The sequence below is a fragment of the Alosa pseudoharengus genome, unplaced genomic scaffold, assembly GCF_046254945.1.
Source record: "Alosa pseudoharengus isolate Yale_2024_CS ecotype anadromous, Long Island Sound unplaced genomic scaffold, YU_APseudo_1.1 YU_APseudo_1.1_scf_6, whole genome shotgun sequence".
In the NCBI taxonomy this organism is placed as follows: domain Eukaryota; kingdom Metazoa; phylum Chordata; class Actinopteri; order Clupeiformes; family Clupeidae; genus Alosa; species Alosa pseudoharengus.
In genome coordinates this window covers 28,605,168-28,620,628 of record NW_027468848.1, presented here as the reverse complement: position 1 = coordinate 28,620,628, position 15,461 = coordinate 28,605,168, and the positions used below count along the sequence as shown (strand labels likewise).

At 39.0% G+C, this 15,461-nt stretch overlaps 2 protein-coding genes across 4 annotated transcripts in view; one reads left to right on the top strand and one right to left on the bottom strand.

Moving 5' to 3' along the window:
* Nucleotides 1–5,297, top strand: part of parp8 (poly (ADP-ribose) polymerase family, member 8) — a 46,874-nt gene extending 41,577 nt beyond the window's left edge. For 2 of the 3 annotated variants that reach the window (XM_076270433.1, XM_076270432.1), the window contains exons 23-26: nucleotides 21–97; nucleotides 2,406–2,475; nucleotides 2,565–2,649; nucleotides 2,972–5,297. In XM_076270433.1, coding sequence (XP_076126548.1) covers nucleotides 21–97; nucleotides 2,406–2,475; nucleotides 2,565–2,649; nucleotides 2,972–3,074 — 335 coding nt within the window. In that variant the 3' untranslated portion in view covers nucleotides 3,075–5,297. Of the gene's footprint in view, nucleotides 1–20; nucleotides 98–2,405; nucleotides 2,476–2,528; nucleotides 2,652–2,971 lie in introns of those variants that run through there. The other variant, XM_076270434.1, reaches the window with a different exon arrangement.
* Nucleotides 5,298–5,338: 41 nt separating this feature from the next.
* Nucleotides 5,339–9,545, bottom strand: LOC143106215 (E3 ubiquitin-protein ligase DTX3L). The gene is made up of 4 exons (XM_076270435.1): nucleotides 9,240–9,545; nucleotides 7,914–8,807; nucleotides 6,406–6,623; nucleotides 5,339–6,088 (listed from the first exon to the last, which is right to left on the bottom strand). The coding sequence occupies exons 1-4, from the start codon at nucleotides 9,255–9,257 to the stop codon at nucleotides 6,019–6,021; spliced, it is 1,200 nt and encodes a 399-aa protein (XP_076126550.1). The 5' UTR covers nucleotides 9,258–9,545; the 3' UTR covers nucleotides 5,339–6,018.
* Nucleotides 9,546–15,461: the final 5,916 nt, after the last annotated feature.

Sequence of the window (15,461 nt, the reverse complement as noted above, 5' to 3'; positions counted from 1 at the left end):
ACTGTTTTTTGTTCTCACAGGGATGAATAAAAAACAACAGAAAGTTACATCAAAGGATGAAACTTCCACAAACAGCAAGACAAACATCCACTTACAGGTGAACAACCATCTCACTTTATCCAGCCTACAGTCACCTAGGACGCTAAAAAGAAATACAGTCAAAAAAAGAAATAGAAACAGCTGGGTGAAAATAACTTAATGTTTAAAGGTGCAGTCAGCAGTTGTGCATGACGTCATCTTTGTTTATGTTTATATTTATATTCAAATTTCTTAGCAGACGCTGTTGTCCCATACACCATACATTATATTTTGACCAAGGATCAAACAAAACACACCAGAGATGTAGCTCATCCCTCCCTTCAGTATTTCCAGAGAAACCACACACAGTGTTTTGTTTTTTGTTGTTTGGGGGGCCAGCAGCCCCCACTTTGTTTCCAGTTTTTGGAGCCTGTGCTGCCTACAGTGGGCAATCATGGCTCACTGGTTAGGGCTTCAGGCTTGTAACCGAAGGGTTGCTGGTTCCATTCCTGCCCAGTCGGAACGGCTGAAGTGCCCTTGAGCAAGGCACCTAACCCCTCACTGCTCCCCGAGCGCTGCTGTAGCAAGGCAGCTCACTGCTCCGGGTTAATGTGTGCTTCACCACACCGTGTGCTCTGTGTGTTCACTAATTCACGGATGGGATAAATGCAGAGACCAAATTCCTTGTATACGCAAGTATACTTGGCCTAGAAACCTGATTTACATTTACATTTTACAGAGACCAGGGGCCTCATTTATAAAGCGTTCTTACGCACAGATTTGATCTTAGACCGTGCGTACGCTCAAATCCATGCCAACGCTCAGATTTATAAAAAACGTCTTTGACATGGAAAAGTGCTTATCTCCACGTCAGGTTCAAACTTGACGTACGACCATTTCCTGCAAGTAATCTGAGGTCTAAGTGCGATGCATTTTCAAAATTCCAAGACCAACGATCTCATGTCTTTCTTTGCCCTATGTATGATCAATATCAGAAGATTTTTAAAGACGTTTTTGGACCCAGCTTAATGTTTTATGGTTTGGCATAAAACTGCTAATGAGAACTATAGCACTTAAGAAAGTGAAAAAATGTATAGCTTACTTATTTCATAATATCTATAAAAAAAAAACACCAAGACCTACAATAGAATGATTGAAACATTCTTACAGGTGATCTAGTATATTTAGTGCCACCAATCTAATATTGTCAAAGCATACTATGAAGTGCGCACATCCAAAAGTGTTTCAGCAGGTGCCAAATCAAAAAGGGCATACAAGTGAAAAAGTGAAAAAGACTTGCACACTGCCTTTGAACGACTCAACTTTGTTGTTTTTTTGACTTCAGTGCCCAAGATCAGATGACAATACGTGAGTTGAATAATGTAGGCTAAAATATAAAGGTAGGCCTAAAGCAACAATAAAGGACAATGTTTAAGCCATTGGACATTATTGAAAGAAAACGATAGCAAAGATATGCAGAATGAATAATGACCGGCGAACTAGGCTACTTTTTCAGCCAAACATAGCCTATCCTAAAAGAAACGTTAAGCCTACATGACATATCACGCTTATAATTTAGTCCTCTGTTTTGTAGGCTAAATCAGCATATTACCCTGGGTCATGTTGGAAACGTACAGTAGCCTACTGTACCATAACGTACATGATTATGTTGTAGGCCTAGAGGTCTTTCCTTCATAAGCTAGGCCTACCCATTTTTTTTTCTAAAAAGTAGGCCTAAACATACTAAATGTTGATTATTCACATTAATGCAAGCAAAAGGAATGACAGCGAGCAGAATACAATGGACATGGATGACGATCTCTTTCCAGAAAGCTTTGCTGGAAAAAACATAATTAGTTAAGCTATTCGAACTGACGCATATAGGCCTTGGCTTAACATCAGATGGCATGGGCTAGGCCTATACAATGTTTTCCATATATAATTTTACATAGGCTACAGCTTTTAGGCCATTGATTTCATTAAAACATATGCTAATGATATTGATGAGGGGGTGTTTACAAGGCGGAGACCTAAAACCATCCGGCTGCGCACAAGTTGACGTTCATTTGTGATTTATAATCGGCACATCTGGAAGGGTGGTGTACGCACGTTTTTTTGTGCGTACGTTTGTTTTCTCTGAATCACACCTACGATCATTTCAGAAATGATCTAAGATCAAATGAAGGATGGTTTCTACACAACCCTTTTATAAATGAGGCCCCAGTTTTTTTTATAACTCACAGGATGGGTAGCTAGCAGATTGTGAGAAGTAGTTTGCTGAATGTGACTAAACATTTTATTGGCTTGAAACTGTGTACAATCCCTGGCTGCGCCTTTAACAAACACTGTAGCAAGGTGTGATGTGAATGTTCTGTATACTTCCACAGTCACAGAAGAAGGGTCAGCAGCCACAGTTCCTGCAAAGCAGAAACCTAAAGTGCATAGCCTTATGTGAAGGTAAGCATCCCATAGTGCTTAATAGTCTGACACTGTTTTGTTGCTTGTTGCAGTTAAGTGATAATGTCTTCTGGTCCTCTGACTCTTAGTCATCACTTCCCAAGATCTGCACAAACATGGCGATATCTGGGTGGTTCCAAACACAGACCATGTCTGTACAAGATTTTTCTTTGTGTGAGTAAGCAGCCCTGTGAATTGTCAATGTGTGCACTTTCTCTTGCGGTACTCCGGCAACAGCAAACGCACGTCACAAGTTGTTATGGTTTTATCTCTGTTTACTGATGATGGATGACTGTTTAGGCAGTTTACTTTCAACTAGTGGTTGTGATATTATAACAGTTTGAATTGTGGCAGTAATTTGCAGTAAATTGTATGGTTTCATAATCAAAAGATTATAAACATGAGTTTTATCTCGTCTCAAATGTTTGTATCTTAATTTTGATACACCATAATAACTTAAAATCAGTGAGTGTCTCTCTCTCTCTCTCTCTCTCAGTTATGAGGATGGGCAAGTTGGAGACACAAGCATCAACACCCAGGACACAAGTATACACAGAGAGATCCTGCGTGTCATTGGCAATCAGACAGCCACTGGGTGAATGAGAACTGACCCGACGCAATACTGCTGCCTTGGCCCGTCGTCCGCCATCTCAAAGCTGGCCATTTGAGTAAGGGGGAGCCAACACAATTGTGTATTCTTTTGGTAAAAGCAACATTGAAAACAACAAAATCAACAAATTAAAAAATAATTGAAGACATATTTGCTATGTTGAGGACGAGCTAAAGTATTTATACCCCAAGATTACCAGAAATCTTTCTGAGATTGAAGCTGAGTCCACTTTACTACCGTTTATAAATAATATAAAAACTATTTTTTTTTCTTTTTGGAGACATACAGTAGTACCTCTCAGTTTAACTGACAGGTGACTCTCTTTTTCTAATAAAAATAATGATGACATACCTTAGAAAGGATTTTAAGTATTTTGAATTTGACGTAATTTGGCCTTTTAGGAAGAAGTGGTGTGTGTGATACTGCAAGGTACACATTTGTTTACGAAGAGCTGCGCGTTGCAAAAGTACAATACTTTGTGTATAAGGAGGGTGTTGATATGCACTTTATTTGTATTATTTTTGATCATATGCTCCAATGTCATGATCTTGAAATGCCTTCATTTGGACTTAATTGTGATTATTTACAACTCTAAAGTATTTGGGTTTCTTGTATGAAAATAGTGGGGAAGCACAGGTGGACATTGCCTGAGGCTAAATGCTCTGCATGCCAAGGTGTTGGACTGAGGCAAATTCTGAGGTATGCATCTGCTGTGTTCTTGGTTCATAGAAATGGCAGGTTCACAGTACTAGCGGGTAAAACCTGAGATGCAGTGTAATGGATTTCAGTAGTCTACAAATATTAGTCAAATGAACAGACAAAACTAAAGAAGTGAATGAAGCAGCATTGGTTGACTGAACATTCTTGATGTTTGACAAAAAAATTCAGAGGTACAAGGTTAAGATTAAGTAAAGACAAAAAAAAACATTGAATACAATTCCAGTTTTGATTGTAGAGACTGTTCATTTGAATAGATGTTTCTAATTCCATATTCTGTACATGATTTTAATATGGAGAAAGCAGTGCATTTGTTTATACGTCACCGTGCTCTTTACAATCTCCAGATGCTAAATGACTTTGGCACACTCAGTACATCTGCACAATATTGACCATTCACTTAAAAGGTAGTTTTCCCATTAAGCAAAACTAATGACCTAACAGTGGATAAGTTAAGCCATAGCCTTCAAAAAATCTTAATGCAGAATACAATCTCTTGATACAAGATAAAAGTCATTTTAAGCATAGAGTCAGATTTTTCTTTCACCTCAGCTTGTAAGACAGTCTTTAGTTCAGTATGTGGCGACAGTGTGTTCAGATGGCAGAAATATGTATAAAACTGTGCTTGAACTTGAAAGACAATGGCGGAAGGGTCACTAAGTATTTCTTGTTGTTTCTTTTTTATAACAATACACTTATACTTGATACAGCGATAAAACATAAGATGTTCGCCCCCAACTACTTTCAAGACTTAAGAGCAAACACATTTTATACAGACCTGATATCTAATGTAAATACTAAGGACTTTGAACTTTTTGTGGTTTCAGTTGCTTTAATAAATCAGCTTATATTGCAATTGTATTGTATTTAAATGGGCTATATAGTTAAGAGAAAAAAAAATCTGCAAGTTGGCTAGAGTGATGGGGTTTTCAATTGCTTTCTTAGGCTTCAAAGATTTCATCACCTTGTTTTTAATAAAAGGGGCAGGAATATTTATTGACATGGTATTAAGATTCAATGGTCTGTCGTTAAGGATAATTGCAATTGTGTGTTGTGACAGAAGAACCAAGTAAAAGGTAGAAAAAAGTTCAAATGCGGTTGTTCCACCATGCATACAGTTGTAGGACTTGCATCACTATGCGGTTGTTCCACCATGCATACAGTTGTAGGACTTGCATCACTATTTTAGTTGAATTGTGACAGAGTGTTCTGTTTATATGGTTTTCATATATTTTCTGCACAATTTAAAGGAAATGTATTATGCTACTTTGCATTCGGTGCCTTACAGATGTGGGTCAATGGCAAATGTATGACAGTACTGTACATAATGTAAATACTGCCACACAACATGGAGGCCAAATATTTTCTGTATTAAGTTTTTACTTTTACTTTATTTCGCAAACAAGTCCAGCTTTTTGGCTTTTTACAAGTTATGGAAATAGTAGCTTATGTACTTGTTTATGGTCATTAAATTCAAATTTCCTTATAAACATCACTTACTAGCAGTGCTTCATTGCATATTACACAAGCAAATGATTTCATTCAGAAAAGTGTTAATTTTTATTTGTACAGCCTTTTTAAAGTAAAAACAGTGTTGAACACACAGACCTTCAGCAGTCAAGAGTAGTCTATTTACTGAAATTTATCCTTACTGCAAAGGGAGACTCAATTATATGAAATCTACTTTTAGAAACGCCTTTACCTAGACTGTCTTTCATATAACCTGTTGCAGTTTAAAAGTAGATGGCTCAAACCATTTTACAATGCATATGCAGACACATTTGGGCCCATCATGCATTGATCTAGTAGTTCTTGTCACTGTTTGGACATGTGAATTATTCAAATGAACATATTTGTCAGTCTTTACTACAGAAACCACTAAAATCAATTAACATATTTTCCTTTGAACACTTACGATTACATTCTATTATGATTAAAGCAACGCATTTGTGCATTAGTGTAGTGTATCTCATACTTCTTACTGAAAGTACAGTCAGTTACATATTCAATATTTCAAATACTGTTGGAAATATAGAAAAGTATATTCTTATTTCATATAACTATGCAAAACAGTATAGTGCAGCAAAACATACAATGCATTATCTCTATGGTATATTCAACTGAAACTGAAAGGAAAGCTGCCATGTCTTTCCTTGTTTAACAGATGCAGGATCAGATGCTCCATTTGATGGATCATAAAACATGTTATTTTATGTTTAACAAATTCCTTTCACCTTCAACTCCTCTTGCACCCGAGAGAGGTATTCCGGATCTGGGTAACCATAGCTGCAGAACCAGAATCAGAACACAGTACATAATTCAGCATATCTTCAAAGGATTTGTTACAATTACCCATTCTCACAGAAACACTAGACTACAACACAGTCTGAAGACTTTGAGAGTGAAATGAACACACTGCTTAGGTTTAGCATGTTTGCGAAAACACGGGTGCAAGTACAACCTCCTTGATGGAGGACCTACTACAGGTCTGAGGCGCTTGGCCGAGGTCTCTACCCTGATAAATTTGCTTTCTTAACGTTAAATTTGCTATCATAATTCTGAATGTCTATGAAAGACAAGCGTTGGACTTCCAAGTCACATACCTGCTCGGGCCACCACTACGTGAGGTCTTATGATGGATGTCGTTCCATGTGACAACGTTGTTCCTGCCTGAGGTTGACGACCGGCCAATGGTGAATATGAGCCTCTGGTCAAAGGCTCGCTGCAGCAGCCCCAGAACCTTTCTGCCCTCTGAGGAGTCTGGAAGATAGGCTGTACGTGACGCCCCCTCATAGGGCTGCCCAGGGCTGGGGTGCTCTTCCTGAACCACACCAGCAAACATGGTTAATTCCAGAGGTGTAAGTCCAGCTTCAGAAAGTAAAAGGCCTACCACATATGTACTCTGACCATTCACTAAACTAGCCGAGTCTAATTGGCACAATTCCTCAGCCAGGTACATGAGCCTATTAGTGAAATCACCTGTGTTACGTGCAGAGGTAGAACCAATACATAGTAGGACTTTTGCTTTCTGTAGCTGGACTTTTACACCTCTGGTTAATTCTAATGCTGCTCAAAGGAAACTACTGCATAAAATTGACTGGAATCAACTTGTGGCAAGCAGTTTCATTCAACTGAACTTGAATGAAGAAGTGACTGGCACTGATCTGATCTCTTCCTGTTTAATTGGTAGCGCATGTTAAATCACAGGGCAATTCCATGGAAAATTACGTTTTTTGTAACATCCATAACGCCAATGTGATGGTATGGTATGATGTGAATGATTACATGAAATTTGAGCATTTGTTATTTTTGGCTAAAGAATGTACATGAGAAAAAATGCACAAAAAATGAATGTTATCATTCACATCATACAAATGCCAAGGCATATCACTGGCGTTATGGATGTGACAAAAAGTCAATTTTCCGTGGAATTGCCCCACAGTACCCTGAAAATCCAAAGTTCTCGCTAGAGCACAATGGAATTGTGTCTGCGAGACACTCTGGCAATGAGCAATGATGCACGTTACTTTTACCCCAACATTCCGGGGAACCAGCTAAACTGATGAAGACAACGCTGCAACGTTGGAGGACAGTAGGCCTACACATTGGTCGTAGTGTTATCCGATTGCGTCGAAGTCCGAAATCATTCAGAGTAAACATGGTCTAGTGTTATCCAATTGCGTGCAGTGAGATTTTTAAATGCATGCTTGTTGCCGCCCCTCAAGTTGGGCCATTACATTGTTCGTGGCCAGACCCTTAATCTTTCTAGATTACCAGGGTCTGGATTTTCCAGGCTAAAATCACAGTGGAATTCTAACACATCTAAATTATGGATAACTGTAAACTAGTAGGCCTACAGAACAATACTTAGTGCCTTTTACTAAAATCAAGCCAAGATTGTCTCTGGGCCTCTCGTAGGTTGTTATGATTGAGTAAATAAATATTGCTACAACCAATATTAACCAATCAAGAGATTTCAATCAATCCGCCATCCCTGACAGCCAGGTAGTTTGAGTGGGCACAGCACATTGAATGGAGGGCACTTGCTAGTGGTTTTGCATGGCAGAACTTGGTCAAACTTAACTAAAGAAACTCAGTGCTGGATACTCACCCCTTGTATTCCGCCTGGAATGTAGTACTCAATTACAAAGGTGCCATATCTTTCATATCCCGGCAAGTGTGACTTGTCTTCTTTAGTGACCCTCATGGTGCCTTTTTCAGGCTGGGTCCCTTTCAGCTCCCCATACAAAACACCACAGATTGGACACACAGGCTTAAAGTGAAATGCCCTCTTCAAGCAGTCCTTGCAAAATGAATGTTTACACTTGGACAACGTTTCCTTTTCTGTCAAGGTGTCCATACAAATCGTACAGGTTTCCTCCTCAACTTCTTTTGAATCCTGGGTTGCTGGACTAACAAAGTCCTTTACACTGACCTGCTGTGTAGTATGCCCAAGACTCCTCGATGGACTTTTATAATTTTTCAAAAGTTGCTCCAGTCTCTCGATGCTCTTGTAGCCCCCCTTCACTATAATGTACGATTTATTGGTATTGGGGGCAATCAGCAGATCTGGAAACTCAGCTTCAAGCAACTTCACCTGCGATGGCTTATAATCAAACCTCTTCATCTGAAACTCTGTGGCGATCTTCTGATAGAAAGTAATGAACTTCTGTCTTGCAAACTGGGCAAGGACTGTTTGCTTTGAATTGAATGACATTATATTCCCTCCTTTTACTGGAGTCATCTGAACATCCTCCCCGATTATTCTCTTTAGTTCCTGAGAGTGTATTTTATTTATGTATGCCATGACTGTATTGTCCACCTCCACAGGTCCTGCTGGTGAACAATCATTCTTGTAAAGTTGGTCCGTAGAGTGATAATTTGCTTTTTGTTTGTCATACTTGGCACCTGTAGTTTTCTGTCGGGCCATCAACTCATAAGTCTTTTTCTCAGCTTCATCAAATGAACCAAACGTTTTTCCATCAACAATTAGTTTATGAAACACCTGGAAAGTTATAATACACTGAATCAAGCTCGTTACATTCTGCTAATGAAAAAACACACAATGACATAAAGCCAAAAGCAGGTCTAGCCTATTGTTATCTATAGGATACAATATCAGGTTACTGTCCATTATTCAATATGTCACTTGCTAATTCACTTAGGCTTTGGGTAAGCATTTGTGTAGCACAGGTTAGCCTATACAACATTCAAATTAAGTGTAGGCTATCAAAAAAGCGTATCAATACAGTGTAGTCTAGTAGCGTATGGGCAGGACACCTGCTGGACAAGACTCTACTAGCCTACGTTAGTTAGTGATGCTAAGTGATGATGTAGACTTAAATGCCTTGGTCCACCTGACCGTTGAAACCTGTCATGGAGACACAATAGGATTAGATAGGTCCCAATATCGAATATGAGGACTCAGTTTACCTACCTCAGACGCATTTGCCATTGTGTTCAGTGTAGCCTCCCGTAGCCTAGCCTAGACTACAGTACTCATAACGATGTAGGATGATGATTATGGAGACTAGTTGCCCCCCCACCCCCGACTTTCATCATAGCCTAGGCTACAAAGCGTCATAGCGTATAGCCTAGCCTACTACTTTTGGATAAATAGCCTACACAAATGTAAACCATTTGTTAACTGTGAAAACATAAACACATGCCTAGCCTATATGCTCAGCAGAGTAGCAAACAGTTCAACATTCATGTGAACAGTCTGTTAATCTACTTTCACTTTTCTTTCGACGACCAGGAAGTAGCCTAGGCTACTCATAACAAACGTCACGGTCACAAGTTGTGCGGGAGGAGCTCTACGACGACGCACTGGCCCGCGAGACTGGTGTGGAGTTTGTGGATAGTTTTTTGAAAAACACATCTTTGACATTGACATGGACAGTCTATGTAAGTTAACTAGTCGTCGACTGCAAAAGCCGCCTGATAGCCTTATCTATAGCCTACCTAGGATCAAAACATAGGCCACGTTATAGAAGTTTTTCAACCTATTTTCGGACACCATGGCTACAAAATGGTTCTCTGACCATCAAGCATCCTTTGAGATGCATTGATGAAATGCAAAATACACTGACATAATGCTGCTGACGTTTTAAAAAATAAAAACCTTACTAAATAGCCTAATTTGGAGTAGGCCTATCCCTATTCCATACAGGGCACAGATTAACAGGCTAATGTGAACAGTTCCCACAACATCAGCCGGTTATTTAGACAAACTAGCCTAAACAGCACAATCTGCATAGTGCAGGTTAAAACATCTAAAATCAACTTTGCAAATGCAAACGTAAATTTAATTTATTAATGTTAGCCTGAAATAGGCTAGTCTTTGTCTCAACCAAGTTTATTTGGTTTGGTCCAACAAAGATAGCTTAATCTTAACATGGGCTCTAAAAGGCTCCTTGGCTGGGCTGTGCTAAATGTGCCCATTAGGCTACTATTACTAGTGCATAATAATATGAAAACATTTATCTGAGTAGGCCTAGGCTATTATTATAGAAGATAGCCAACATTTGTTGTCAGCTATTAAGAGTAAGCTATCAATACACACAAAATGAGTAATGTTACAGGGCTCAGGCATGGCCAGAGAGTTTAATTTCTGAAAATAGGTGATAGGTGATTCTTCAAATGTCTGATGATCTTAAGATAGGCCTACAGATTTTTTGTGTCCAAGCCAAAATGTAAAAAAGGAAAACAACTCAAATAGATTGCAAACCCCCCAAGGATGTTACTAATGAAAATAGCCACACACACACACACACACACAAAAGGGGGAGGGTGCCCTTTTTTCAGGTAAGAGCAGTGGCCCATCAAAATGTCTGTGCATGTCCCTGTGACTGTGTGTGTCTGTGTCTATGTCCGCACACGAGAAAGAGACAGAGAGAGAGAGAGAGAGACTAGACTATAGGCCTATATATAGAGAGAGATGGACATAATTTCATTTGTGCAGTTCAGACTGGTGCTGACTGGTGCATTCCTTTTGTTCCAGTCTAAGATAAACTGAGAGCTCTCACATGTGGTTGCCTTAGACATTAACGTAGACATATTCCTAGTTAATTACAGCCTGTGTGAACTGTTTTATTATATCCATGTCTGTTTTTTTTTTTCGTCCCACGGAAACGTCTAAAACTTGAATCCATTTATCAGTAGGCTATTTTAGGTGATAGCCATAGGCCATCTTTGTTAAAATAAGCTCTAGCCTAAATGTGAGAGTCTGATATCATTATGTAAAACCAATTGTAAACTAGCCTACTTAACTGTTTAATGAACTGTTGGAAATCATTGATTTCATTTATTTATTGCTGCACTGTATGTCACTTTTCAGTTTGTGGGCTATGTGATTTCCATCCACCAGAGGTCAGTAAAGTTCTATTAATCTAAGATTAAGCAAAAGTATTATGCTATGTCACCACCGTTAGATGGCGGAGTAGGCCTTTATTGTTTATGTAGGCTATTCTACCTTCTCTCCCAACAGAAATGTAGGCTAAACCTGATATTTATTTTTATAAAATTGCTATGGATACGCATGCGTATCGAATAGGCCACCTAAATCTCTACTTTAGTAATCTGCCGCAACGAACACCAACTGTAAGCACTGTATCCCAATAAACCATCTTTTATGTCAGATAGAAATCCATCTTGTCTTGACTGATCAGTGTCTGAAACGCACGTGTTTCAGAGTAGCCTATAGATTAGCCTATACTGATCCTCTGGTCTCCTGCCAGCACGCAAGGTCTAATGGAAATTAAACCTAATGTTTAAATGTTTCCAACGAGTAAAACCCTGCTTTCAGTAGGCTAGCATGGTTTCTTTGCGAGTTGCTTCAAATTGATTATAAGGCTCTCAAATAAGAATGGGGCTTTGCCATTGAAACGGTTCAGTCGGACATTCATAGAATCAGCCACCTGCAGCACGGCACGCTGAAAGAGACCAATGACAAAGCCATACACCCGAGAGGAGATCCTACAGAATTTGGACCATCTTACACTCGAACGGAGGTCAAGTCATAAATCGCACTTTATAGCAGGTATGCTTTTAAGAATATTACAAAATATTTTATTTATATTTCCGTTTGGACCTTGACGTTCTATTATGAATGGCCATTTATATTAGAGTAATTATAGCCTAATGAATTGTTGACCACATGATTGCCTTTGCATGCATCTGGCTATATTAATATTTGCATTTAATGTGGGATCTATTTTTTTTTAGACAGATGAAAACTAAATTAGATAAACGTTTTTTTTTTCTCAAAAGAGAGCCTAGGCCTATTTCTTTTCAATTTCTGCATAGATCACTCGAGTGAAGTTCCCCTCACGCTGAATCCAAGTCAACAAACATTTTTATACACTACAAAAGAGGCTATGTAGAAATAAGCCTACATTAGTTTGAATTGCAATATGCGCCATAAATATTTAGATTAACGTAAACATTTTATGTAAATAAATCGTGTGTAATAGTAGTATAATTATTTAATTTATGATATATATGCTATTATTTCAGAACTTTTTGTTTCGTTTCAGTAGTCTAGAAGTTATTAAGTAGACTAAGTGTCTGTAGTATTGGTTAAGATGGTAGGCTACATATGCCGCTCAGGGCATAGGCAGCTGGGACAGCATATGCGATCTAAATATTCTTTTTAATTTGGGATATTTTACTAGGCTTATAATAAAGTAGGCCTATAATAGATAATGGTCTTTTTTCCCTCGAATATTGCACTTAATATTCCACTGGATATGACTCATAGCTTACCATTTGTCCTATCATAAATGTTGCCTTTTCATTATTATTATTATTATTATTATTATTATTAATATTATTATTATTATTATTGTTATTACCTTTTTTGACATAGCCTAATCAGAAATACTTTAGGTCTTTAGAATATATGCATAGGCTACATATGCTGTTATTCCATGCTCAGATACCATAAGTCTTATCGAAAAAAATAAATTAGACATGTCTCAAACGATAAATTATGCTTGTTTACAGTTGTTTTAAATAGGCCTTAATGCCTAATACTCACGGCGATAATAGCCTATAGCCTACTACCACAAAACAAAAGTTGTATTCAGCCTGCAAGCATATATTATTACTGAGCTAGGCGACAATAATATTTCAGCCAGAATATAGAGATGGAAATTACCATTGTGAGAGTGTCGGCTATTGTGCATCTAACCCTTTGACACCTCATCTCCACCTCACGGGAACACTTGTCTACACACTAAGTGAACGTCCAGATCGCCTAAAAACGTCAGCTTAATGCTAATTATTCACTGTTGGTTTTGACAACCTTTCATTAATAACATGTTTTTATTTTGTTTGTTTGTTTGTTTTTCTCGTGCATCCCATCGTAGGTCTATACCATAGGCTACACATCGAAATAACACGCGGATTGCAGAAAGAGGCGTTATTTAGATTCGTCTTGACATATTGGCAGATTTATGTAACCCCACCCCTACCCCATATTGATTCGCAAGTTGCTGGAAATCACCACGTTTCGTAGGTAACAAGCCGCTGACTCCACAAGCGCTTTTTACGACATCAGAATTTTGTGTCAAGAGCTTCCTGCAGGGTGCAGGACTTTTCAAATAGATGTCCCTCCGCAGCTGCGGATAGCCTACTATGCAGCCCTACTCTACTCTGAGAGGCCACTGGTGTGGATTTAATGGCAGTGAAAGTATTACGTGGAATCGGATTGGGGGAGATTTAGACATCTGTCAAATGCGGCCAATAGAATGTACATTAGTAATATTGAACCAAGAAAAGACGGCGGCAGATCGAGTGAGGATTAAGTACAATTCATAATCTGCTCACGAAAACTCGGCTGCTTTAAAGCATCCAGGCCACACAGCGAGGATGAGGAGGGAAGAGATCAGGCAGGTCTTTAAAGTGGCAGTCATAGCACCACCCCCACACTTTGCAACTTGACCAAAATAAAGAGGGCCTATGGAAAATGCAAAAGATACCATAGCCTTTTGTCACAGATTTGGTATTCTTCCTATTTAGCATTTCACGTTTGTGCAATACCGCCCCCCCCCCCCCCCCCCCCAACACACACACACATACACACACACACACACACACACTCACTCACCACTCTCAGACATAGGCTTTAGACAGCTTTTACTAATACATCTTGATGCATGATTTAGCAATGTCAAACTGTTGTTGTAATGTGTTGGAGTTAACAACACCAAGCTTTCAGTAAACAAATGACCTCTCACAGATAGTGAACCCATAGACCATTTTGCCCACTTACGCATGAGGTAGCTTTTATTTACTTTTATTTAGAGCGTTAATTGTAACTTGTATCTGAACTGTATTACATTACTGTTCTGTAACAGGGGATTTTCAGTGCTGGGGAAAATATGATTGTCAAACAATAGAAGTCTATCGGGAGGATAAACAACAAGCGCTGTAAAAACACCACTAATCTGATCTAAATATGACATAGTTGGAGGTTGTGTCTGGTTGTGTGTCTGGTGTAGGGAGGGGGTGGCTGCTGTGTCACAGCCTGTGTGTGTGTACGTCTGTGTGTGTGTGTGTGTGTGTGTCTATGTGAGTGTGCTTTTTGCATGGTGGTGGTTGTGGTGGTGGTGTATGTGTGTGTGTGTGTGTGTGTGTGTGTGTGTGTGTGTTGGTGTGTATAGGTCAAAATGGTGTTGGTTTAATTACTTTTCACCTCAGACATCTTTGTCTTTGTTGCCAAAATGAGTCATTATATTAAAATATTTCTAGCTTACAGAGTAAAACAGAAATGTGTGAAACAGCCTTATCCAGTACAGTATCTGTGACTCGTCATCCATGGGGTATGTAGTTTCTTAGCAGCCAAATGGAACTAGGAATCAGTCACAATTAAGTACCAGCAGCCAATGTGTAGGCTAACCTGTTTGAGTAAAACTCCAAACACATTATACTGTAATTTACCAAACAAGAGCGACAAATGTGACGTGTAAACATCCAAACACCTTGTTCTTTGGTATGACGTTTTGATGCCCAAGACAGTCTTACCTAGTGGGTGATACCACTATTAAAAGTAAACAGTCTCAACTTTTGGTTGAAAAATGTAATGTCAAAAATGCTATGCTGCATTGGCCATTACATTATATAGCATTTAGAGAGTCCATATTTTGGTAGACATGATAGCTCTGGTTTAAGAGCCATACGATATGTTAGCCTTCACATGCAAGAGATCTCTGAGAGGTATATCATTCTGTAGACAATGGTGTCTTTAAGCCGATGATGTTTCAGATATCCCAGGGATGAATTATACAGGCTTAGTGTAAGCACGAGGAAAGGCAAAATAAAAAAGATGGGTTTATCTCCAGAAAAACAGAAAGCAATGTCTGTCTTTATTTTCTTCTTCTTTGTTGTTAAAACCATGATATAGTGGCCCCAGCCGTGGTGCGGCTGGCTGGGGCACCTGCACCATACGCCGGCGACCCGGGTTCGATTCCTGCCCAGTGGTCCTTTCTGGTCCTTCCCACCCCCGACTCTCTCTCCTGTTCGCTTCCTGTCATTCTCTACTGTCCTGTCATTAAAAAGGCATAAAAAGGCCAAAAAATAAATAAATAAAACATGTGATAAACATTATTTCAGCCTCTAGATAAAGGTATATAGGTTGTTTTACATGTAGAGTACA

Excerpts from the sequence above, each read along its gene's own strand:
- LOC143106215 (XM_076270435.1), bottom strand. Across the intron at positions 6,624-7,913 it reads TTCCAGGCGGAATACAAGGG|GAAGAGCACCCCAGCCCTGG; the intron begins GTGAGTATCCAG and ends GGTGTGGTTCAG. Across the intron at positions 6,089-6,405 it reads CGTAGTGGTGGCCCGAGCAG|CTATGGTTACCCAGATCCGG; the intron begins GTATGTGACTTG and ends CTGGTTCTGCAG.